Source organism: Fundulus heteroclitus, chromosome 11 (assembly GCF_011125445.2).
Source record: "Fundulus heteroclitus isolate FHET01 chromosome 11, MU-UCD_Fhet_4.1, whole genome shotgun sequence".
NCBI classification, from domain to species: Eukaryota; Metazoa; Chordata; class Actinopteri; order Cyprinodontiformes; family Fundulidae; genus Fundulus; species Fundulus heteroclitus.
In genome coordinates, this window is record NC_046371.1 from 21,186,760 (window position 1) to 21,211,781 (window position 25,022).

The 25,022-nt window shown below is 39.5% G+C and overlaps 2 protein-coding genes across 5 annotated transcripts; both read left to right on the plus strand.

Annotated features, from left to right (window-relative positions):
• The first annotated feature begins 356 nt into the window (after window positions 1-356).
• On the plus strand, window positions 357-15,410 carry inpp5kb (inositol polyphosphate-5-phosphatase Kb). Of its 4 annotated transcripts, XM_021312105.2 has the most exons (14): window positions 357-583; window positions 4,023-4,074; window positions 7,019-7,123; window positions 7,218-7,326; window positions 8,617-8,733; window positions 9,023-9,198; window positions 9,291-9,402; window positions 9,472-9,581; window positions 9,873-10,022; window positions 11,951-12,173; window positions 12,251-12,388; window positions 12,483-12,566; window positions 12,644-12,748; window positions 14,461-15,410. In XM_021312105.2, the coding sequence occupies exons 2-14, from the start codon at window positions 4,031-4,033 to the stop codon at window positions 14,524-14,526; spliced, it is 1,539 nt and encodes a 512-aa protein (XP_021167780.2). In that variant the 5' UTR covers window positions 357-583; window positions 4,023-4,030; the 3' UTR covers window positions 14,527-15,410. The 4 variants fall into 4 exon arrangements, with proteins under 4 accessions (XP_021167780.2, XP_021167779.2, XP_012710659.2 ...); XM_021312104.2 differs by lacking the exons at window positions 357-583; window positions 4,023-4,074 and adding an exon at window positions 5,398-6,123; XM_012855205.3 differs by lacking the exons at window positions 357-583; window positions 4,023-4,074; window positions 9,873-10,022 and adding exons at window positions 5,401-6,123; window positions 9,673-9,699.
• Window positions 15,411-16,744: 1,334 nt separating this feature from the next.
• nle1 (notchless homolog 1 (Drosophila)) lies at window positions 16,745-24,184 on the plus strand. Its single transcript, XM_012855211.3, has 13 exons — window positions 16,745-16,855; window positions 17,654-17,836; window positions 19,947-20,167; window positions 20,818-20,897; window positions 21,003-21,079; window positions 21,168-21,265; window positions 21,366-21,558; window positions 21,634-21,769; window positions 21,856-21,902; window positions 21,989-22,191; window positions 22,860-23,019; window positions 23,095-23,165; window positions 23,250-24,184. Exons 2-13 carry the CDS (start codon window positions 17,699-17,701, stop codon window positions 23,260-23,262), a joined length of 1,437 nt encoding a protein of 478 aa, XP_012710665.1. The 5' UTR covers window positions 16,745-16,855; window positions 17,654-17,698; the 3' UTR covers window positions 23,263-24,184.
• Window positions 24,185-25,022: the final 838 nt, after the last annotated feature.

Sequence of the window (25,022 nt, forward strand, 5' to 3'; positions counted from 1 at the left end):
ATTTGAAACATTATGGACAACAAACTATAGACTTATTCTACTGTTAATAGCTTTCCTGTTTTTTGGTACTACAAAAGAAATCTTTAATTAAAAAAAAAACATATGACAACCATGCAGTAAAAATGCCAGTACTTTATACATGGATATGTGTATTATTTTTTTAACGTTCAATAGATACTTAACCACACAGAGCACCTTACACACTTCATACTGTTAAAACATCTAAGGATTATTTCTAAACATACAATTAGGCTTTCATAGCAACATGCGTCATGGTGACTCCACATAAACACAAATGTCCATTCATGAAACTTTCTCACTGGGTTCTTAACCAACCTGGGATATTAGTTTAATCCGGTGTTACGCTGTTAGTCTGCTGGGGTTTGGGGCGTGGGGAAACTTGCACCCAGCAGCTGAAATCCAGCGTACAGCACAAGAAGGATAACCAAAAAACAAAACACAAAAAAACTTTCAAATAACCTCACAACTATTCAGAGAAGAAGCAAATTAATTTCTTGTCACATCTTTGGGGATCTTTGTTACCGTTGCAAACAGTTTTCTCTGGACAACATAAGACAAAAAGGTAGAGTTTCAAGTTTTTTTTCTTCTTCACTTTCAAGTCGTTTTGTTTATTGCAAAGTACTTCATAAACATCAAAAAGTAATATATATGTATTAGAAATTGCACTAGAATGTGGGCTTGCAGGCTTAAATGTCAGAACCCACAATATTTTTTTCTTATTCCTTTCGTAAAAAATGTTTCAGGAATGTTGTAAGTGGGTAAAGTACGTCTTGGCTGTGAAGGTTAGCATGCTAAGAGAATCCCTTAGCTGGGGCTACGCTAATAACCACTTGAAATATATTTTCACTATAGAGATTTCCCATGGGAAGCTATTTATGTATTTAAATCTGTATCCATTTTATCTTCTTTATAATCACTTTTAATTTGTTATGTTAACTGTTGTCATACCCTGTGGTCCATTCTGGAGACAATTTGTGGTTTCTCTGTGTGTGTGTGTGTTCCTGTTTAGTCATCAAAGTGAGAACCATTTTTCCAATCTCGCCATCACAGTGAGGACCATTTGTACCAGAGTGAGGACATTTAGCTGGTCTTCACTTTGAATTTTGCCAACGGTATGGTAACGGTTCAGGACTAAAGTGAGAATTGAGTTTAGGTTAGGGGTTAGGGTTGGGTATGCAATGGTATCATTAGCGTCATTGTCAGGATTTGGACATAGAGAGAGTTGAAACTGACTGAAAATCAAAGAAAGTCAATTGAAGTCAGCACATGGTTCTCACTACATATAGCAATAGGAGAATGTGTGTGTGTGTGTGTGTGTGTGTGTGTGTGTGTGTGTGTGTGTGTGTGTGTGTTGTCCTTTTAGTGACATTTAAAAGGTAAAGCACAGTCATGACACTGTGTGGTTCCCTGGGGTTGGTGCTTGATCTGTAATCCATTTATGTTGCAGTTTTAGTGCAAATTTCACTTCCAAAGCTGAGTGAAAAAAAGATATCCACATAGGAATATATCTCACCGTGTTTAGAAGCACTACACATGTCTGAATGCCACCCTGATGTCATCATCAGCATTATTTGACATGTTAATTAGCTTTACAATCATACTATTACAATTTTTTCACAGTACAAGAGTTTATGAAGTAGGCAGAGTCATATTCAATGAATTAGCATTTTATCAAAATGTCAGTTTGTTTCAGTGAATCAATTAACTAAGGTAACCACATTATATAGATTAATTACTCAGACTGATGTTTTAAAGCCCTAATTGCTGTTGATAATTTGTGGTTCCACAAAGAAAACAACCTTTATAATTATACAACATCAAACCCATAAAAAAAATGTATTTAATACAGAAATGTGGGCTTAACGAAAAGTATGTTTAAAAGTTATTTTCAAAAGGCACTCTTAGTCTGACAAATTAGCCTTGTTGGAACATAGATGGATAGAGAATGCGTCAAAGGCATGATTCAAGATTTATTTATTTTTGGAGTGAGGTTTATTGTAAAAACATATTCATTTGCAGGGTAAATTACTCCTGGCATCTTAATTTAGTAGAAATCAACGTTTTGATCCTGGAAGCTAATGGCAAAAAAAAAAAAAAAAAAAATCCAACAGGACCAAAGACCAAAATTAATTTCTATTTTCTGAAAACATCTCTAGTCTCAGAACATTATGCAGTTTTTATGAAAGTTCTTTTATGAACCTTTAAACCACCCTCATGTTTACATTAGGTGATATTTCACATAGACGTAAATACATGTGAAATAGAGGTAAGAGACTCTGAGCACCACGACGATCTTCCTTATACATGTACTGAAATAATATATTGACTGCCTGTAACGCTTCAAGGAAACCTCCCTGCAAAATTCTTGAACTATTCCTGGGATGATATTCACCCATAAATTTTAGGCTGACATCCAACAGAGCTAAATGGACATGTGTATGACTTGGGAGTAGTAAATTGACTAAATCAGGATACAAAATAAAAACATTAAAAAAAAAGTCTAGCATTACTCAAGCTTCTATTGAAGTGAAAAAAGCTGAACAGCTCGCAGGATGTCATTTGAAGAGCTTTATTTTACAAGTTACAGTGCTGCTCTCATGTGGCCAAACAGAATCATTTCAGGCAAGATATGAAAAGAATAGAAGTAGGAAATTATGACAGTGAAAACATGAATTAGGTCTTACTTTTATTCGAAAGAAAAACAGTATTCGTGTCTCTAGGTTTGAACACTTGCTTCACACAAACAAACACATGTCAGGCTTTAAGTCACATGTTGAAGATAAGAGCGATTTATGAAATAATAAGTGCAAGGCTTACAGGCAATGAAGAACAACAGGAACCAGGACCATGACACGGCAGAGACCAGAACCGGGGTAACATAGCAGAGGACCTGACAATGAGTGTGGCTAAACTGACTGACTAAATAGAGATGAAAAAAGAAAAGGAAAGAACAACAGGTGGACCAATTAGCACAGCTGAGAAGAATTAAGGTAATTAGACTGAGGGAGAGAGAGGGGAAAGATTAGATAGAAACAGGAGGAAAGAAGAATCTAAGGTGTTAGGAGTCTAAAAGGAGATGATATGAAAGAATAAACCCCTTAACTAACCTGAGGACAGGTAGGCAGGAAACACGAATACACTACCAGCATAATACTGAATCTACACATGTTTAAAAAAAAAGTGCAAACCTAAACAGAAGAGCATGATCCTGAGAATTTATTTACACATACAGCAGGAAAAACATTTAGGACTAAAGCAAGTTTTTCCTGCCGTCCTCCCAAGAACTCAAGGTGATCGGTTCCAGTTGCTGCCACGAAAGAAAACATTACTTATCATCACTATTCTGAGATCATCATCAGATGTTAAAGTTACATCTAAGGACCCTTCCAGAGGATTTTAGAGCCGACTTGAAAGGGGTCACTGGTAATCGAGTGGTGGCGGTGGTAAGCAGGAAATAGTGTTTAATTAGGCTATTCTTCGATATATTGCGTATGGACATGGCAGGGAGTTAGAAAAAACATTTAAAGGTGGTGTGCTACAACATTACTGACATTTGATGATAAAACTATGGTTTTTGGTCTTTTATTTAATTACTGGAAAATTTTCAATGACAAGCTTTCCAACCGATCACTGAACTGACTGCTGGCGTTTCGTGATGATTCACGTGTGTGATCCCAGTCGTTAATGACCGCCTCCAACATGTTGCGCGGGTACTGCAGGAGAATGTAATCACCAAAATGTCCATCAGCTCGCTCTGATTACGCAATCCTCGGCCCAATGGCGTTTCAATGTGACCAAAGCTCATCAAGATCAAATATGATTACAAAGCCATTTCAGAAATGTGCTGTCAGGCATCACTCTCTACGCTGGCTTTATCTCCGTTTGAAAGCATTTCTATTTCACTACGCCTCATGTAAATCGGATGAAAAAAAAAGGGTGAGCCTCTGTATTGTGAACTTTTTTTTTCCTGTTTGTACAACTGTGTCCATTTGCACCTGCAGGATAGAAAATGAGCACTGGGAGAGTTACAAGTGGTCGGACAGACAAGTACAGGTAAGCAAAGCAGTGCACAATTTAACCTTTGATTTCCTGGTCCCACTGACAGTGATTTTAAGGAAGTGAGAGTGATTGGGAGTGGAAGAATGGGTAACTGAGTAAAAATGAGAAAATAAAATCACCTGATATGGATGAAGCTTGTGTTTGTTGGGTGTTAGTCTTTTTATGGCTCTGTCCAGAGTTTCTAAGCAGCGGGCAACTTGGATATCCTCTTAACTCTTCTAATTTTCAAAATAGAAAAAATTATTTTCTTATTATAAAAGCTTTATCTTCATCTTCAAATTAGCCACCATAATCATTGAAATCGGATGAAATTACTGACCAGATTTTAGAGTTTTTTAGAGATTTTATTATTGTTAGTCATTTATTAAAATATGTATTTTGCATTTTGTTAAAATTTAAAATTTGTTTTAAACATTTTATCTACTAGTTTTAGAAAGTTTAACAATACATTTTATTCATTTATTATTATTCTGTCTAGGTTGTTGGGTTATTTTGAAACCATTTTTGCTCTGTGTTCCTCTGTAAATAATATCGATAACGATGTCAGTCTTACAATTGACACATTCAATAGTTTACTGATACATGGTCAATTATTTAATGCTTTTTTAATATATCTGTTTTTTATTTTTGTTTTATTTTGGGTTTTTTAATGGGAATGTCTGTTTTTTAATCCATGAAGTCTTTTATTGTTGCCCAATGTTGTAAGAAAGGTGCTTCCTTGAAGTTTGCCTGATTGAAGCAAAGCTGTAAATATGTTCAATCTTAAGTAGGCAAATGTCTGTACTTTTAGATTTGGTTAGTTAATTATTGAGCTGGATTTTGGATTTATGGACTGTGGGGAATATTATCTCATCCTTTGTGTGGTTTTGAAATCTTTAAACCAGTAAATCTTTGGTTTGCTCTCCATCATAACATATGTCATTACGTAGCCCCTGTTAATTATGCTGAAACATTGCTAAATGGAAGAATTTCAGATTTTATTTTAAGAACTGAATGCTGCATAAATGTGTGTAAGGCCATATTTTTAAAACTGCTTGTGATCCGCCCCTTTCTCTGGGTTTACGGAGATAACCTTTCCCCTACATGAGAACAATCTCGACTGAGACAAAACGAGGCTAATTCGCTGTTGCCCCGGTTACTAACGCACGGGTCTAATTGTGGGGTTTTAGACATTGTTCTGTGTACTCAGCTGATGCGGCGGGCGCTACCAGTAAACCTCTTAGGGATCTGAAGGTTAACCTAAGTCCTGCAACAATACTCTCAGTTATGGAGGATCAGTCCCTGGTCCTCCTCCTCCAGCCTCTGTGTCTGCACGCACTCGCGGGAACAAATCTTTGCACATTCACATGGCTGCCTCCTGCCAGCGATTACACACCAAATCTGAGGTTTAGTTGCCAACATTCCTCAGTCGACCCCACTGCTCCGTCAAACGGTGCGGCGTCCCTGCTTCGACCACACGGGACACGGCCAGAGGAGGGACATCGCCAACAACAGAGACAGCTCATTCTGGTCCTCTTTGAGGATTTTCAACAGAAACTGACTAAAGAGCAAATGAGGAGATTTGACTAACAGCAAATAGTTTACATTACTTCCAGCTGCCTGAGCAGAGAGGAGGCCTCTCGCATCAAACGGTTGCAGCCGGCTCAACCGAAGGAGTTTGAGGAAAACCAGAGCTGAAGAACTTTCCTCTTCCTGGACTCTTCCTGTGTGCAGCACTTCATTTGTTTTATTTTTTGGCTTGAATATCTTCCCAAAATATCCTCATAAAAAACGGATTCTTTCAGCCACCTGGAAGTCTTTTTTTTTTTTTTATGCTTCAAAGATGGACCTTTTACCGGACAGTTCCCGTTTGCGCTCAGACAGCACAAGCAGCTCTGCGTCCCAGAGCTCCAGGTCCAAGACGGTCCTCCGCCAGCGCCTGTCCCAGCTGATGACCTGCGTAGAGGACATGAGTTCTGACGACGAAGCCGGCGAGGAGGTGTCCCGCACGCTGGACGAAGCCTTTCAGCTTTGTGGACGATTGCTACCCACAGATGCCTTCAGGTTAACTTAATGCACATGTTCACGGGTTTCTGCAGACACCAGAAAGAAAAGAGTATTATATCGGGCTTTATAGCACTGATTCTTTTGTTGACAGCAAAAAAAAAATAACATTTAGTGATGTTCAGAAAAGCCATCAGCTGTAGATGTCAGAAACCTTGAGTAAGTGTTGTCTTAGTCATATTTATTTATTGCACATACGTATTAGACAGACAGACAGAATAACACTAACATCCACATAGGGGAATATGTTTTAAATTAAACAGGAACAACCTGTAAAGTAATGCTGAAATTGTCATCTTTATTGTCATTGCAACATACATTTCAATGAACTTTGTGTTTTTTAAAAATCAAGGTGGTGTAATTTCCATAGAAAGAAATAACTACAATAACTGCATGAGCTTTTTTTTCATCCTATAGATTTGAAAAACTGTCCCTGAGCTCATCTGCTTAGCTGTGTTTCTGCCATGGATGAAGCCACTAAAAGAGTTGGTTCTGCTGTTAGGGTCTTTTACATTTTTCTCCCATAGACAGTACTCCAGCATCAGTGCTTCTGTAATGTTTCTGTATGCTCTGTCTTCTCAATCCCCCCTGGTCGGCGGTGCCGTTCACACTGACCCTGGTTCTGCCGGAGGTTTCTACCTGTTAAAGGGGAGTTTTCCTCTTCACTGTCGCTACATAAATGCTCGCTATGAGGGATTGCTGCAAGGTCAGCGACACAATGCAAGGCGCCTGACATGCTCATCCAGGAGGAGTGAATCTGCTGGGTATCCTTAGACAGAAAATTTTTTAACCAATCTGTGTGCGTGGTTGATTGAACTGACTTTGTGAAGTGTCTTGAGATGGAATTGGCCCTATATAAAGAAACTGAACTGAACTATAACCGCGCTGCTTACAGGCTGCACATGGTCACCTGGAATGTGGCTACAGCAGAACCTTCAGAGGATGTCGCCTCATTGCTGCAGCTAAACGATCAACCGCCCATAGACCTCTACGTGATCGGGTACGAGATACAGCGACAGACAGACAGTCCGTGATAGGCAGCAGGATCAATCGGTCTCATTTGTTTGCTTTCTATTTTTACCGCTGGGACTTAGCCTGCAGGAAGTTATCGCCACGCCTGTGAGATTCATCTCAGACCTGATGGCAGAAGATTCCTGGAGCCATCTTTTCATGGACACACTGGGACCCGAAGGCTTTGTGAAGGTAGGAAAAGAGGAACTAGCAGGGCTGAGCTGTAGCAGTAGATGTCTGCAAATGTATATTTTTCTTTAGAGATTTCATGTCTCTTTTCCCCCTGTGTCTTTAAGGTCAAGTACGGGTGTTTTCAGTCACAGTTTATATTGTCCTTTTGTGTTTTATCTAGGGTTATCTGTAGGGTTAGGCCTTTTTGTTTCCAGTTTTTCATCCTCCTCTTCACTCAGAGCTAGTCCTAGATTTTTATTTCCCTTTTCCCTGTTCACATATGATGATTTATCATCCTCTGTCCTGTTTGTTTCTTCTATTGTTAGAAATTAATTGCTTTCCTTCACTTACCTGCCTCTAAAGTGTTCAATATTGTCATGTAATGTATTACTGCTTGTTTTGGTCTTTCTGGATCTGTAATTTGTTTATATCCCAATGTTATTTTGAGAAAATTGTAACAATGCTGTCTTTCAAATGTATTGATAGTGACTGAACACATTTTTGTCACATCACAACCACCCGCATGTAGGAATGTTATTAGGATGTAGGTTATTAGGCAGACCAAAGCCATAGCGCGTCATTTTGTGGACGAAAAATATAGTACATGGTTTACAAAATTATATTTACTCTGATATACCTGAATAAAATCCTTTGCAACCAACTGCCTTCAGAAGTCACCAGAGCACTAAAGTGAAGAACAGAGAAGAATTTGGTCAAGTTGGACCTGGAGGATGTGGAGAGTTTGACGGCTCAGGTTGGAACGTCTGGCAACTATTTAATGTTCCAAAAACCCAACCTTTATGAGAGAAAGGCCAGAAGTCCTGGAAAGTTTAAAGAAGTCCAGCATCAAGACATAGTGGATACGCCAAGCACAATGTGTCAAAACAGTCTAAAACTGAACATCCCTCTAAACACACAATAACTATCACACTGGTGAAACATGGTATTGGCAGCATCATGCTTTGGGGATGTTTTTCTTCAGCTGATCCACGGATGCTGGTTAGAGATGATGGAAAGATGTATGGCGCTACAGGACATCTGCAAATAATTTGCTTTTGAGGTGGATTGTGAATTAAATAAAGACCATTGATCCTTTTTCCTTTCCCCCAAAATGTGTTACGTTGATCTATCATACAAAGCCCCATGAGAATCCATGGACGTTTGAGGTTGCAACCGAACAAAACCAGGAAAGAACAAGACAATGAATCCTTCAAACATACAGAAGATGCAAACAGAAAGGAAATTATCAATCACAGGAATACACAAAACACTGAACGACTGAAACAATTCTGTGTTTCCATCTGCATCCAGGTCACTTCAGTGAGGATGCAGGGTTTGCTGCTGCTGGTTTTTGCCAAAATGATGCATCTCCCATTCATCAGAAACATCCAGACCACCTACACTCGCACCGGCATCTTTGGCTACTGGGTAGGAAATTTGTCAGAGGCCCTGGTCTAACCCTAAACATTGTAGAGATCAACTTTAATAGGCATCGGCGTTCCAACAACGTCAGAGAGGCTGTCGATTTTGAATAAAAGGTCTTTTGTGTTTGTGAGCTGGAAAGTGCAACAGCTTGGGGAACATGAGAAAACACATTTAACAAATAGTTGCATATGTTCCAATTTGCAATTAAGGTTAAATAACAGATTATGTCATCTCATGTAGTGGGTTTTGAAAATAATCGGATTCTTCATCCTCCTCTTTGTTTTCATCTCAGGGTAATAAAGGTGCCGTATCTGTACGGTTTTCCTTCTATGGCCACATGGTGTGCTTCGTGAACTGCCACCTTGCAGCTCACATGCACAACGCCCTGCAGCGCGTTGATGAGTTTGAGTACATCCTGGAAACACAAGACTTTGACATCTTTGACACCCCCCGGGTCCTGGACCACAAGTCAGTGTGCCTCCACATAATCCTACCGTCATCCAACGCCAGGGCCTAACTCGGTTTATGCGCAGACTGTAAAATGTGGTGCTTCTTCCCAGGGTGGTGTTCTGGTTTGGTGATCTGAACTTCCGTATCGAAGACCACGGATTGCATTTTGTCCGCTCATCCATCAATGGTGGGCGCCTCAATCTGCTGTGGAGCAAGGACCAGGTATGGACTTTACAGTACGGTCAGCTATTCGGCTGCGCAGATATTCTGATCCACATTGTCTTGTTGCAGCTCCTCATGATGAAGAAAAAGGAGCCCTTCCTGCAGGAGTTTGAGGAAGGGCCGCTGAATTTTAAACCCACCTACAAGTTTGACCGTAAAGCTGAAACCTACGACACCAGGTACCACGCGTCGTCTCTGCCGACGCACATCGTCACGCAGATTAAAACGACATGTTCAACAGCATCCTGCTTGTGTTTTGGTTGAGCGCAGCTCTGCAAAGACGTGGTTGGGTTTTAAGTAAGGAACTCTTCGTTTCTGTGTTGCACGCACCGCGTTCTTGGCCACTCCACCTTTTAGTCGAGGCGGACGTCACAGCAGCTTCAACTGTGCACGGCATTTAGGACGTTAGAGGCAGTTCTTTTCCTTTCCTTGAGTGTTTTACTGACACCGCCATCATGTGTCTGTCTTAGAACGAGCATTGTGGCACTGCCCCTAACCATGTACAGACCCAGGCCCCTGCAGCGCTGCAGTACCACCCTCCTCTTCCTCCTCACCTCCCTCTTCTGGGGAGGGGTCTGTTTCTGGTTGGGGGCTTGGTATAGAGAATTAAACCCACCAAGGTGGGTGTCTCCCTAGATTTGCACTCTAAAAATAGAAGGAACCCTTGAATTATAGTAGTAAATAAAATGTTTGACGCTTATTTAGAGTCCTGTTGAAACTACCGAATGTACAGTGCTTTTCAAAAGTATCCATACCCGTTGCTACTTTACAATCACAAACTTCAATGTGTTTTATTGGGATTTTATGTGATGGAGCAGAGGTGCCCAGCTCCATTCCTTGAGAGCTACTTTCCTGCCTCTTTTAAATGCATCCCTTCTCCAAAACACCTAAATTGCCTCATCGGCATCTCATTCAGCACTGTGGAGGCCTGGTAACGAGCCTTTCGTTCAATTTGGGTCTGTCAGAGAAGGTTTTCTCTTAGGTTCTCATGTTTATGCACTAGTTTTCTCAAACAAACCTCTGAGACCTTCACAGAACAACTGGATTTCTACTGAGATTAAATTACCCTGAATAATGCATGCTTTGCTTTCTCCACAGAGGGAATGTAGACCTCTAGTCAACTCCAATGTTTGATCATATTATCAGCCACAAACTAGAATATAGTCACCTTTGCACTGTGTGGTTGTGTTTTTTTTTCTTCATCTCTTATTTCCAGTGTTATTTATACATGTTTACGTGAATTTGCATATTTTTAACTCATTGATGATGTAAGTAATTTTAAAAAAATTATTTGGTTTTATTTAGAGAACTCAGAATCAAGGATTACTTAAAAAAAATGCATGCCACACTTGTTACATTGTAAAGGTAAAGTTTGTGATTGTAAAATGGCAAAATATAAAACACATCCAGGAGTAAACACTATAGTAAAGTGAACACAGAACTTAAATAGAGCTTCCATGGCGTAAAATTAAAATGTAAACTTGCTTGCAACCAACAATAAAGTTTTTATAACTAGTAATAAAAAAACTTGCTAAATTCTACTAACATCTGACTTTTGAATGTGATGGAAAAGTGTTAAATCAGTTCCCACAACAGCACTTCTGCAGGCCCTTGCTCTTGCTGGCTTCAACAAACAAAACAATTGGGCCCATTTGCCTGTTTTCAGTAGAGTACTTTGAGCAGCACAAGTGTACACAGCTTCCTTTTTTTATATATAACTGTAGCTGTGATTTTTTATTTATTTATTTTTTTGAACAGACAACCTTCAGGGTATGGAGATATACTTTGCCAGAACCCATAGTTGTCCAAATAATTCACGTATATTGTAGCCGAGCTGAGAGCACTTGCACAATGTTTTGGCATAGAAATAATGCCACGTTTGGCATGTATTTCTAACTCTCTACAGTGCCATGTTGCTTTAAGGCATAAAACAATTTTGGCTTGATGCTACATCGCATCCCTGTAAATGGATGCTATACCATAAAAGGAGTCATACGACTTTCAGTTTCCAAATTCAGACCCTTTTTTGGCGTACTTCTTCAAGCTTAAAACTGTTTATTTCTGTATTCTTGATGCGTGGAAGCTTTATTAGATGTTATCCTAAAAATTAATTCATTGTCCAAAACAAAACATATGGAGACACCAGCTTAAAGGACAAATCTCAGATGGGTTTGGCTAACACAATATTGTGGATGAATTTCAGATGCAATCTGCAAATTCATTAGAGCTGAGCTCCTGCCTGCACCCCCCACTGTGTGCCCTGAATAATGCATGCTTTGCTTTCTACACAGAAGGAATGTAGACCTCTAGTCAACACTTATGTTAGATCACATTATCAGCAACCAGCTAAAATATAGTCACCTTTGCACTGTGTGGTTGTGTCTTTTAACAGCCCTTGTTTCTAGTGTTATTTGTGCATGTTCACATTAATTTGCATAAATGAAAATGTGGCCTTAGAAAAAAATTGGCATTAGTAAAAAAAAAAAAAAGGGGAGATTTTACCTCAAACTCACAATTTGTTGTTCACTCTTGTTTTGACTTTGCGTAGCGGCAAGAAGAGGAAGCCAGCCTGGACGGATCGGATCCTCTGGCGGATCAAACCTAAAACCCTCCCGTCAGACGAGGATGATGAGGACGACGAGAAGGCTTCCACTTCCACAGACAATGGGCAGGATGAGTATCCAATCATGGTCACCCAGAACACATACACCAGCGTCATGAGCTACGGCGTGAGCGACCACAAGCCGGTCATCGGAAATTTCACTCTGGAGGTAAGAACCAGAAGCGACCCTCGTCACCGGAACTTACGTGTTTACAGCACCACATCTTTCCATTCTCATCCCGGCAGCTGAGGAAATACTTCGACACACAGCTGGTACACGTGGCGCCTGTGGGCGAATGGAGCGCAGACCAAAATGCTCTTCTGACTTACACCGTCCAAGAGGACTTTATGTCGTCCACGTGGGACTGGATCGGCCTCTACAAGGTACCCCGATGCATACAAAGGAGGAAAAGGTCAATCAGTGCACGAAAAGACAAACCCAGATAGATTTTTAATCAATTGGCTTGTTGACCCGCAGATCGGATTCAAGAATGCGTCTGACTATGAGACCTTCGTCTGGGTCAGAGAGAATGAGCTGCCAGAGGTTAATGAAGTCATAGAGGTAAAGTGGAAGTGAGGTCTGTTCTGTCAATGTGTGAATACCGTCTCCCTGAGCATGCGCTCCTGTTTTGGCTGCAGAAACCTGTGGATAAAGATGAGATCCCTCTGCTAAGCGGAGAATATGTGCTGGGCTACTACAGCACCAACCTGAACAGCATCGTTGGCCTCAGTGACACCTTTCAGGTGAGCGTACCATCATAGGCAGATAACGTGAGGGTGACGGGGTCTGCAAACCTCCAATCTGTAAAATAAGGAAGATGGAATAGTATGAAAACAAAAATGCAAAAAAAGCAAAAAAAGAAATCCACCATTCAGCTACAAACAGATTGAGCAGCGCTATCTGAGAAGCAGAGGAGTTGAGTCGATAAAACACAAATCACTGACCTCCGGTAAGTAACTACTTAAAACAAAAGGCACATCACACATTGTATTTACTTCGACTTCGCAACAGATGGAAACACATTAACATTTGGAATCAGACCACATTTGGTTCACCTCATTACCTCAGTTATATGTGCCTTGTGACGCAGGAGGGAGGGGCCAGGCATTGTGAGTGGATGAGTGAGAGAGTTGAGACAGAAAGGAGAGAAAGGAGAGAGCAGAACCAGGGACAGCTCAAAGAAAGAGAGCAAAAAACAGCAAAAGCACACTAAATCTCAAACCTGTTCAATTGCTTCCTTAGATATTTGCCAATTGTGATTGACGTGGTAATAAGTCCCCAGTGGTAACATGAGGTTTTTCAAGTGGAAAAATATTTGTCCTCTTTCCTATTTCTGCTGTTTTTGCTTTTTTTGTCACACTTAAATGTTTCAGCAAATGTTAATGTCATACAAAGATAACCTGAAAAAATACAAAATGCTGTTTTTCAAATGATGGTTTTCTTTAAAGGGCCAAAGACTATAAAACACCAACCTGGCTTTATTTGAGAAAAGTATTTCCCCCATAAACCGTTCTGCAACCCTTGGTAACAACAATTGCCATCGAGCGTTTGTGACAACTGGTGTTAAATCTTTCACTACTGGGGAGAAATGTTTGACCCTCACTTACTTTGCAGAATTGTGTCAATTCAGCCTTACTGAATGGTTCTCCAGCATGAGCATTCTACTTGAGGTCATACCACAGCATCTTAATTGGGTTCAAAGTCCATACTTTGATTAGGCCACTCTCATAATGTTATTTATTTATTTATTGATTGAGCCATTCAGAGCTGGACTTTTTTATCTTGCTGTGGATCAATGTCCTACTGGATAAGCTGAGTGTACTTGAGCTTAAGGTCAGGAAGTGATGGATGGACATTCTCCTCCAAGATTTTACAGTAGAGAGCAGAATTCATGGTCCTACAAATTGCAACAAATACTCCAGAAACAGAAGAAGCAAAGCAACCCAGGCCAGTCAAATGTGTGACTGACACATTTGACTGGCTTGATGTTCCTTTTGTGAAGGTTTTGCTTTTGTAAACATTGGTTTTGACCTTGGAACTCAAACACAAAACTGTATTTTGTATTTTCTCAGGTTATGTTTGTTTGAAACGTTTAAGTGTGACAAAAGAACCAGAAAAAAATCTGAGGGTGTATATTTGAAATATATGTTTAAATAAAACTTCTGATATTACTATGTACTATGTTAGAATTCCAATGTGCAACATTAGTTTATGCTTTCAATTTAAAACTTCCAGAGTAAAATCAATCAAACTTACACATTTACAACGTTGTCATAAAAATAAGAATTTTAAGAATAGCACATCATCATCGTCCACATTAAACAGCTTCTACATGGTTTTACCTATTTAAACCTGTGCACATATTTATACTTAAGGATTTATTAATTGAATATTTGAATTGGATGAAAATATTATCATCAGCAGTTTTATTCTAAATATATGAATTTATTTGCAGATCCTGGAGTCAAAGCGTGCTGCCATGGAAGGTCTTGTACCAAAAGACGTCAATGGGATCAACTGAGAAAGAAATGTCCCCAATTTATACTTCTGTGCTATGATTGTGATTCAGACTTTAAATTGCCCAGTTACCTGATGAGATGGTTACTGTTTTCTTTAAGATTCATTCCTCTAAAACTGGATTTTTGGTTGAGAATAAATACATAATAAAAAAAATTATCAAATGAACTCACTTTAGTTATTGACCTGATCTGATGATATGTCTGTCTTTTTAAGGTTTTAGGACAAATATGACTAAACATAAGAATAAACTTGCCGAGCTCAAAGGGTCCATTTAGATCATCATCTGTGATTGTTTTCTGATCAGTGGACATGTTCTGACTCAATTTAATCATTGATTTCTTTTAGTACTCAGCACATATGCAGTGTCTGACTCACACTGTTACTATTTTATGAGATGTGCATAGTTGATTAAGAAAAATCCATTTGAAATTTGACTTTCCAGAAAAGTTCCTGGGGATTATCAGCACTAACACAACTTGAGAGAAGAGATTCAAATGCATACCTCCTCATCAAAGACAAAATGACAAATGTGTCTAATGTCTGTGAAAACACGTGTCCTAAATCTGTCATGACAGCGAACGGCAACAAGATTAAAGTACCTTTTATACGTGAATGTGCATCAGAAGATATTAACCATTTATTTTTGTCTAAATTTATTGTCCCTCAGTGGTGTGGTACAAGTTTCTGTTGTTGCACAAGGGATCCTTTTAATGTGAAAACATGTTAGAACTTTGTAATTATCCACGATATATTGTAACATATATCACAAAATATATGTTCTTGATCACTTTTGTATCGTAAAAATAATTTTATTTTATTGCATTTTATCTTATGTCAAATGAGAATATGTTTTTCATGATAAAAATAAGATAAATATCTAAAAGATGTCTGAAAGCTGCTGAAGAATTGTTAAAATACTTTTACTTGTGTTTCAATCAAAAGGTAATGGGATATTAGTTGCTGCATATTTGGTGATTAAACAAATACAGTGATGAGAAAAAAATTATATTTAATATTCATTTCAGCCCAAAATTTCAAGTAATGTAACAAATAATTAAATTACAGAAAAGACCTTTGAAAGCATTTCATACAATGTGATAAAAAAAATGTGTTGATATATCTATATATATATATATATATATATATATATATATATATATTTATATCATTACTTAAAATGGCCAAAAGTACATACAGGCACGTCAGTTTACAGCACTGTTCCTCAGCCTTTGAAGGAGGTTTGTCCTGTTTGAAGGGAGAGTGAATCCCATGGTAAGAGCCAAAGAGTTGTCTGGGACCATCAGTTTACAGATTTTATATAAGAGGTCTGACAAGAAACTGAAATGAGCAACTCTACTATAAGGGGGAAAAAAGTGTATAATAGGAGTAAATTCAAAACAACTGCCAACCTGCCCATGTCTGGCCAATCAGACAAGTTTATCCCTGAAAGCACTTTGCAAGATGCTAGAAAGAAGTCTGTAAATACTGTAAAATGCCAACACCAAATCTACAGTAGGCTGTTGCTACTGTTGATGTCAAAGTGCATGCCTGTGCAATCAAAAAGAGGCTGCACAAGTTTAAGTTCCACATCAACATAAAAAAACCATCACAACTACAATTCACACAGATATCTGGTCTTGTGTCATTATTGTATCATTGCTAGAGTAAACTTGAAACTGCTTACGCTGTTTATTGCTAACGAGGAAGCCTACATATTTAAGTCATATGTACAGTTATACAGTAGTGATTGCTATAAATAAAAAGAAAACATCTGTTAATTCTCAGGTTTTTACAAGTAAATGATCATTTAATCATCTGATTCTGTAGTAAACCCCAAGTGTATGAGCTCACAGATTTCTCCATGACATTATTTATCTAAAATAGCAAGAAATTGTAACAAAAAACTAACAAAAATTATAGATATGTATAAACTATACAACACCCTGTGATATTTGAGGGATGTTTCCCCCACTGGTATTGAAACAATAAAATGTTCATTTTGACTCAAAGTATTTCTACACGAAGCAATCAAATATTGCATTTATTTATTGGTTGATTTATGTGTTTATTTATTTAATAAGGAGGAAATCAACAACGTTAAGATATATGATTGTAATTGTTTATTTTGAAATATATTTTTCGGTAACAGTACACCTCAGAAATGGTATAAAGATAACGCTCAGCGAAGTTGAGGGTATGAGTAGCTACTCTCCCATAATGCATTGCGTCCCCGTTACGTCCTTTGACGTTGTGTTTCCTAGCGCATCTTTTCATTGGAAGACTCTTTGGCAGAAAACACGTGTGGACCATATCCAGGGCTAAGCTAAAAGGTAAGGAGCTCGGTTTGTTTATAAGGCCGCCAGTTGTTACAGAAAACCAACGACAGTGTTTGGATTAACTGTAGATTTTCTCCTGTTCAGTGACTCGTGCAAAAAAAAGGCTTGAAGATGCTAAAAGTGTAGGCTAACGAGTGCTAGCTGAGCTAGCTCAGTAGCTAAAACTAAAACCGGCAGCCTCTAACTTTGTTTATTTGTTACATTTATCCTCAGTTTGAATTGTTGAATTATAACTAAACGATGTTTTCAAAATAAGCAGAATGTAAATTAAGGTAAAGGTGATGTGCTACTGGTTAGCTTATCTCTATTGTAAGTTAGCACTTTGCTGAAATATTGCACTGCCTGGAGGAAAATAACCCTAATATTTATTTGGACACCAGATATTCTTCACTATGACATGTGTTTGATGTGTCAATACCCGTGTATCATGTCTCAACCACTATCATGAGATATCGTGTCTAAGATCAGGTGTTTACTTGGAGAATTGGACAGTAACATCGTGTACAGAAGAGCTCAGAGAATCTCACTCTGACAAATCAATGTGCGTTTGTAACCAGCAATACCTTGTTTTAAGCTGATCCCTCGGCAACAACTACTTTTGAAGATTCTTAATACATGTTTTTTTTTTTACAGGTAGTGCTTCACTCTTTTTATTCCACAAGAGTTTAAATATAGAAATGAGATCACATTGAGCTCCTTTGCAGATACCATTCACAGATCTCGGAAGCGTAAACTGCTGCTGTTCAGAATTCCTACATTATTTATAAACACTGTGACTTATCCCCTGTGCAGGTCCTTAAATCATCGTGGTGGTTCTGGAACCAAACTGAACGCAAGATGACGAGCGAGGATGTGGAGCGGCTGCTGATCCAGTTTCAGGACGAGGAAGGGGAGGTTCTGGGTTCACCTTTTGATGTGCCTCTCGACATCACCCCCGACAAACTGCAGCTCGTCTGCAATGCCTTGCTGCAAAAGGTGACTTTGTCTAACTTCATGTAAATATGCGTTACGAAGTTGAGGAAGTGACACAATTCTATGCATACCAACATTTACTGGATTTCGTTCAACTACAGGTTTTTGAATGATATATGGATAATATGAATGCAATTCATATTATATAAGTTTTATATTGGAAAAACATCCGAGGGCTGTGTTCCAGGCTTTAGCACAGTACTCATCAAATTATTTTACATTTATCAAAGAAAATATTAAATGAAATATGTTGGATTTATAAAGACTGAATGTACTTGGGATCACTTCTGTGTCCATTTGTGGAGCAACTTCTCACAAGGCCATTTACATGTATAATCATAGCAATGTTTGTCATGTTTCACATGGGCGATATGGCTTAAAAATAAAATCTCCAATTTTATTATACCACATCCGATCAATCAGTTTTTTCGTCCTTGTTTTTATTTCACAAAAAGACATTAAAGAAATGATTTAAAAACTTGCTTGGCATTTGGTCGGGGAGTTGACCTGAATTCAAAGTGCAACCCATACAAGATGTGAAAAATGCTTGTAGGACAAGATGGCAGCCCTTGTCATTTAATAATTATTTTTTTATAAATATAACAAAATGTTTGCTGCTAGTGGTTTTACACAGTGAGACAAGAACAGGCTTGACTTTGACGTTTAGGGAAAACTTTAAAGATTTTCCAATAAATATCTGAAAAGTGTCTGTCCACAGATTTAGGTCTGAACGATGACTGGGCCAGTCCAGCATAAGAATCCGCCTTGATCTAAACCAGTGAGGTCTGGCTGTATGTTTAGGGTTGTTGTCCAGCTGGAAGATGAACGTCCAGCCGGTCTCAAGTCTTTTGCCGCAGCTTTTCAGCGACAGTTTACCGCCCCACATGGCATTTTGTTTGTAGGCGAAAAGAAGTTCATTTTGGCCTCATCATGGCTTGTGGGGAACACCTAACATGACTTCTTATTGGTTATTTTTGAAAATGTCTTTCTTTTGGACGATCGTTCGTAAAGTTTAGATTTATGGAGTGCACAACAAATGGTTGTCCTGCCAACTATTTTTGCCACCTGAGCTATGGGTCAATGCAGCTCTTCCAGAGTTAACAAGGGCTGGACGATATAGGAAAAAAAGTGTATCGATAAAATAGAAATCAGATTGATCATTATCGATAAATATTTGAAAAAAAAATTAAAAAGTATATTTCAAGTGCTGCCCTGTTTATTTTATGCTGTTGCTTAATGACCTATTTTTTTAAAAAAAACACTGTATTTAAACACAACCTGTATTCAACCAAAGTTTTACGTAAACTGTAAGTCTTAAAAGAAGAAAAGAAAAAAAAACAGGTGTCCTCTATATTCTTCGAAGGGGGCGGAGCTTGGTGAAGATGCTTACCTGGGTCTGCGTTTGTGATTGGTCGGGAGGATGTAGTGACTGTAATATTAATCTACATGACAAGTTAGAATGCAAAAGGAAAGAAAATTATTGAACATTTTATTTACCCTATTTTTTTCTATTGAACCACACGTCTATCGATCGATATATACTGTTAGTGAATTATCGTCCAGCCCTTATCTCGGCCCCTTATCTGATTAATCTTCTCCCTTCATTTTCCTGCATGTTTAGGTGGAGGATTATTTGGTATGTTTGCAGTCGTTCGGTACTCTTAGCCGTCTGTGAGATGTTTTAAAGCATCATCAATGGACAATGTTTTAGAACCTAACCTGGCTTTAAAGTTCCTAACCTGTCTGCTGTGCTCCCTGGTCTTCATGATGCTGTTTTAATCTCGAATATTCTCCAACAGCCATCTGTGCCCTGGAAGAGCTGGATTTATCCTGAGATTAAATTACACCTAAGTGAATTCAGTTGACTGTTCAAGTGACTTCTGACAGCAGCTCTTTGCATTGGGTTTAATTTTAAAGTATCAGAGTAAAGGGGGATGGATACAAATTCAAAGCAAACCATTCTGGGTTTGTAAAAAAAAAAAAAAAAAAAAAAAAACACGTTTGAACACCATGCGTCTTTTTCAGGGGAATGCATACCTTTGCAAAGCGCTGTGTATAAAACCGAATATTAAAATGTGTCATATGACATGTTATGACCCGTTCCCTGCTGCAGGACGAGCCCGTGCCTATGGCGTTCTTTGTGCGTGGCGAGGCCGAGGTGGTGTCCAGTCTGGGAATCTGCATCAAGGCTCTCGGAGTGGAGACGGAGCAGGTTCTGCCGGTGGTGTACCAGCCTCAGGCCGTGTTCAGGGTTCGGGCCGTGAGCCGCTGCACCAGCACGCTGCAGGGACACACGGAGGCGGTCATCTCCACTGCGTTCAGTCCTACGGGCAAGTGAGTTGCTCTCAGACACAGCATGTATGCCGCCTGCCCTTTTGAAGACTATATGTCCAATAGGGCTGGGTATCATCTAGGATGAGCCGATTCGATACAATTCTCGATACAAAGCTCACGATACAATCCTATTCTCGATATTGCTCAATTTGATTTAATTTGACGATATTGATATTTATTACTTCCTAATTAATGCTCAAGGTCTTCCAATCAACAAAACCAGCCAAATATATTTATGTTCAATTTATTGAACACTGACATATTAATAGGAAAATAAAGTGCATTTGGTTCAATGCATTTCACGTATCACAAAAAACAAAAATGTGCCCAAACATCTGATTTTAGGGACGAATGTACTTCTAAAATATTGTCCGCCATTCCAGCAATTCCAGCATCTCACTTGCTCTTCCTCGCTGTTAACAGCAATGGCGCACTTTAATAACGCCCCCTAGGGGTTGGGAGGTATATTGACATTGAAAGCCAGAATATTGTATATTAAATCGTTTCCAAAAACATTGATATTAATCTTTGTATCGACTTTTATGCACAGCCCTAATGTCCAACATATAAGAATAGTACAGAAACACACTGAGAGGCTGATTACAAACTACTGTCTTGATTAACGTGTTCACACGTTTTTTTTATTTGAGATATCTGGCCAGTGGATCAGGAGACACCACAGTCCGCTTTTGGGACCTGACGACTGAGACGCCCCATCACACTGCCAGAGGTATGAGGTCTCATCTATAAGGAGGCGTCGGTTCCGCCTCCTGAAAATCCAAAACGATCGCTTGACGTATAGACGCCTCTGAGTCGCGCTCTGCTTCTGTTGAAGGACACGCTCACTGGGTTCTGAGCATCGCCTGGTCACCTGATGGAAAGAAGCTGGCTTCAGGGTGCAAGAACAGTCAGGTTCGTTTCACATAAACACATTTTTTTTTTTCCTAGAGGTGAAATCTAGAAAGTTATTTTATTTCTATTAACTCTGCTGCGTCTATAGATCTGTCTTTGGGATCCGGTGACAGGAACACAGATAGGGAAGACTTTGACGGGACACACCAAGTGGATCACTTGGCTCTGCTGGGAACCTCTCCATCTGTAAGCGTTCACTTTATTGGTGACTTCAGGGATGTTTGCTGTCTCAGTTTATTCATAGATTCTGAGGCTGTAGACGCTGAAACATTCTCCTCTGTTCTAGTAACCCAGAGTGCAGGTACTTGGCCAGCAGCTCTAAGGATGGCTCCGTGCGTATCTGGGACACCGTTTTGGGACGCTACGATAAGATCTTGACAGGACACACTCAGTCAGTCACCTGTGTGAAATGGGGAGGAGATGGACTTCTCTACACTTCCTCCCAGGACCGCACTGTCAAAGTGTGGAGGCCAAAAGATGTAAGGCCGGTTTCATCTTTAGTGCAAACGGCACCGAGGGACCAGCTGTGTTCATGTTTCGTTTGTTGATTTCAGGGCGTCCTGTGCAGGACTCTGCAGGGTCACGCCCACTGGGTGAACACCCTGGCGCTCAGCACGGATTACGTCCTGCGCACCGGCGCGTTCGAACCTGCGACCGCCACCATCAACCCCCAGGATCTCACTGGATCTTGTAAGGCCTGGTGTTCCTTATTGACATGCCGGTTTGTATGTTTATGAAAGACGCCTTTTTATCTAATTAGTGCCATCTCCCCCTAGTGGACGAGATAAAGGAGCAAGCTTTGCAGAGATACAACAAAGTTAGGGTGAGTACCTGTCATTGATGCGAGAGGAGAGCTTCTCTAACGTGTCCTCGTTTCTGCCGCTTCATCGTCTCGTCTTTACGTTGCAGGGGTCCGCTCCAGAGCGGCTGGTGTCCGGCTCTGATGATTTCACCTTATTCCTGTGGAATCCTGCCGAAGACAAAAAGCCTTTAGCCAGGATGACCGGCCACAGCGCTCTGGTCAACGAAGTGCTCTTCTCCCCCGACACCAGGCTCCTCGCTTCTGCTTCATTTGATAAGTCCATTAAAATCTGGGACGGACGGACTGGAAAGTAAGAAAAGCTACTGAGCAACAGGAAAAAACAATTCTTAGTTTTACTGTATTATCTGATAAAACATTTATTAAGTCTACAAATGCAACTAAATAAATTAGGATATCATTGGAGATAAAAAAGTGAAACGGCCATATTATAATAGGAATTAATTACACACGGAGTTCCTTAACATCCTCTAAAGGCTGTTATTACTAATGTTGCTTGTGAAAAGTTTTTATTCCCTCTGAATTTTTACTTTGATATGCTTGAAGGTTTCTCTTAGTAAAGTCTTCAATTATATTCTAATTTAATGAGACATGTTTGTGCAGTACCAAAGAGACCCATAAGATGGTGCTATTGTGTTCAATTCTTCCTTATAACAACTTGTGCAAGACTTGCATACTACGTTCTAGCATAGTCACCTTGTGTACATATACACAGACGTGTTTATGTCTGTGTATATATTTATGTTTGCATGTGTCTGCTTGTACATATAAATCTGCTTTTGTTTGATCTTATCTATATATCTCTGCTTCTTTCTTAATTTTGTTCTATATTTTTTAACTATTTTTACTAGAGCTGATGTAACGGATGAATTTCTCCTTTGTGAGATCAGTAAAGTCCTATCTGATTTTATCTGATCTTATTAAGCTGACAATTTGCCATCCCTGCCTCTTGGTCCTCAGGTACCTGATGTCTCTGCGTGGTCATGTGGGATCTGTGTATCAGGTGGCGTGGTCGGCAGACAGCCGGCTGCTGGTCAGCGGCAGCAGTGACAGCACACTCAAAGTGTGGGATGTGAAGACTGGCAAGCTTAATATGGACCTTCCTGGTCACGCTGATGAGGCAAGGCAGAGGATATAATCAGATTATTAGTGAACGTATGCATCTTACTGATGTTTTTTTTTTTTTTACATTTAGGTTTATGCTGTTGACTGGAGTCCTGACGGACAGAGAGTGGCAAGCGGCGGGAAAGACAAATGTCTTCGAATGTGAGTAACCATATTCCTGCGGAGATTTTGGAGTTTGCGGATCTATCAAATGCTAAGTTGTTTTTTTTTGTTTTTGTTTTTCAGATGGAGAAGATAGCCACATATGTGCCCTCTCTACTAGCTAGCTTTGTGTAAAGCTTCAGACTGCTGGAGCAGAGGCTGGCCAGAGTGGATCTAGTCCTCCGTCTCCACAGCGTCTGTCTCAGATGGCATTGTGTCGTGGAACGCCAGTCTTGCCACAATACAGATGTTTTGTCCTGGTTTCATGTCCAAGTGTAAACTATTTACAGTGCAGGGGTGTAAAAAAAAAAAAAAAAGCTCACCCAAAGGGATGAGATTACTTCACATAAGAAAAAAACATATTTGAAAAAAGATATCTAATTGAAGGAACTATACTAACCCTGATCTGTATTAATCAGGCACCAGTTTGCAGATTATTTAAAAGTTGTAAACCATCGCTGTTGTGATGTACTCTAAAAGATTTGCAGAGAATTTTCATAAATCATCAAAAAAAAAAAAAATACACAGCTCCTTTTTCCTTGTTCTCGGTTCTTGCGATGCTCTGGAGATCTTCTTTAGGAGAACAGGTGGTGCTAAGATGTAACATGTGTGAGTGTTAATGCCTCCCTCTGTGATGTTAGGACCACTGTTGCTAGTCCAACTCCTTCAGCCACTAATCTCTGCCATCAGCATGACCTTCTACACATTTCTAATCATCCAGAGAAGTTGCAGTGTCAGGGAACCCCTGATCTCCTCCTCATCCCACATTGGGAAACCTCTTAGTGTCCTTAACATGAAATTTAGGTAATGGTTCTTCTTGTGTTCCAACTTGAGGTTTCCCAAACAGCCTGTCGAGTTAACAGCAAAGTGGCAAGGGGGGAAAAAAAATTCCCCTCTGAGCTTCTTAAAGATTGAATGGTTGACAGATGTTGATGGAAACCAGGTTGTATACATTCATTGTCCAATCTCAGTGTACTGTCATGCATTATGATGACAATAAAGGCATATCTGTCTAATGATTTTCTATTGCCTGTTTTCTACACAGCCATTTGTGAACCAATAAAGCCAAAAAAGGGTTCAATGGCACAAATATATTGTTACCAAGACGATAAGTAAAAGGAAGAGTTTGTATGCTGAGAGTAGTCTTTATACAGATTCAGGGGTGTAGGGACTTTTTCTTCGTACATCAGAGGAAGTTTTAGGTGCATTCTGTTTTTAAACTTCATTGCTGAACCCAAATTTAATGTGGCATGTATCTTTTAAAGAGGTCTAGTCGTGTACTAGGATCTTACAAACTTATACAACAGTAACTCACTCTGGTTGCATACAAATGTTCCAATGAAATGGCCATGCCATGAAGCTTGTACTTTATTTCTGTGTTTTAAGCTTAGTCTTTGCTCTTATTTGTTATTACACAAAGCGCTTTTTTGTATATTTATCAGGAGAAGACCACGCAACCCGAAATTGGATATTGCACATGTGTGCAATGAGTAAACAAGGAGAGGCAATGCACCCCAGAGACATATATACAATGTTAAAATTACACTCATGAGTAAATACAATCATAAGTATATTCTCATTCTTACCTGTGAAAGGTAAGGCCAATAGATCTGGTTTTTACAGTGAATCGGTTGGTACAATTCCCCGCAGCACTTGCATGAGGCATCTCCGAATCGCTCCAACATGCCACTTCCAATATGGCGGCGATGTTGACGTGAAATTCACCACTCGATGAGGCATCCACGTATATGTCAGTGATGGAGCCGAGCGAGTCAGCAATCCCCAGTGGAGGAGTGAAAAGAAAGAGGTTAAGTAACCATTTGCAGTCAATTTACTGCAACGGTCTGCTGGCTCTTA

Bases quoted from the DNA above. Each gene is read 5' to 3' on its own strand.
- inpp5kb (XM_021312104.2), top strand. From the start codon at position 5,903: ATGGACCTTTTACCGGACAGTTCCCGTTTGCGCTCAGACAGCACAAGC. The intron at 6,124-7,018 runs GTTAACTTAATG...CGCTGCTTACAG, and splicing joins CTACCCACAGATGCCTTCAG to GCTGCACATGGTCACCTGGA. The intron at 9,199-9,290 runs GTCAGTGTGCCT...GCTTCTTCCCAG, and splicing joins CCCCGGGTCCTGGACCACAA to GGTGGTGTTCTGGTTTGGTG.
- nle1 (XM_012855211.3), top strand. From the start codon at position 17,699: ATGACGAGCGAGGATGTGGAGCGGCTGCTGATCCAGTTTCAGGACGAG. The intron at 17,837-19,946 runs GTGACTTTGTCT...TCCCTGCTGCAG, and splicing joins GCAATGCCTTGCTGCAAAAG to GACGAGCCCGTGCCTATGGC. The intron at 22,192-22,859 runs GTAAGAAAAGCT...CTTGGTCCTCAG, and splicing joins TGGGACGGACGGACTGGAAA to GTACCTGATGTCTCTGCGTG.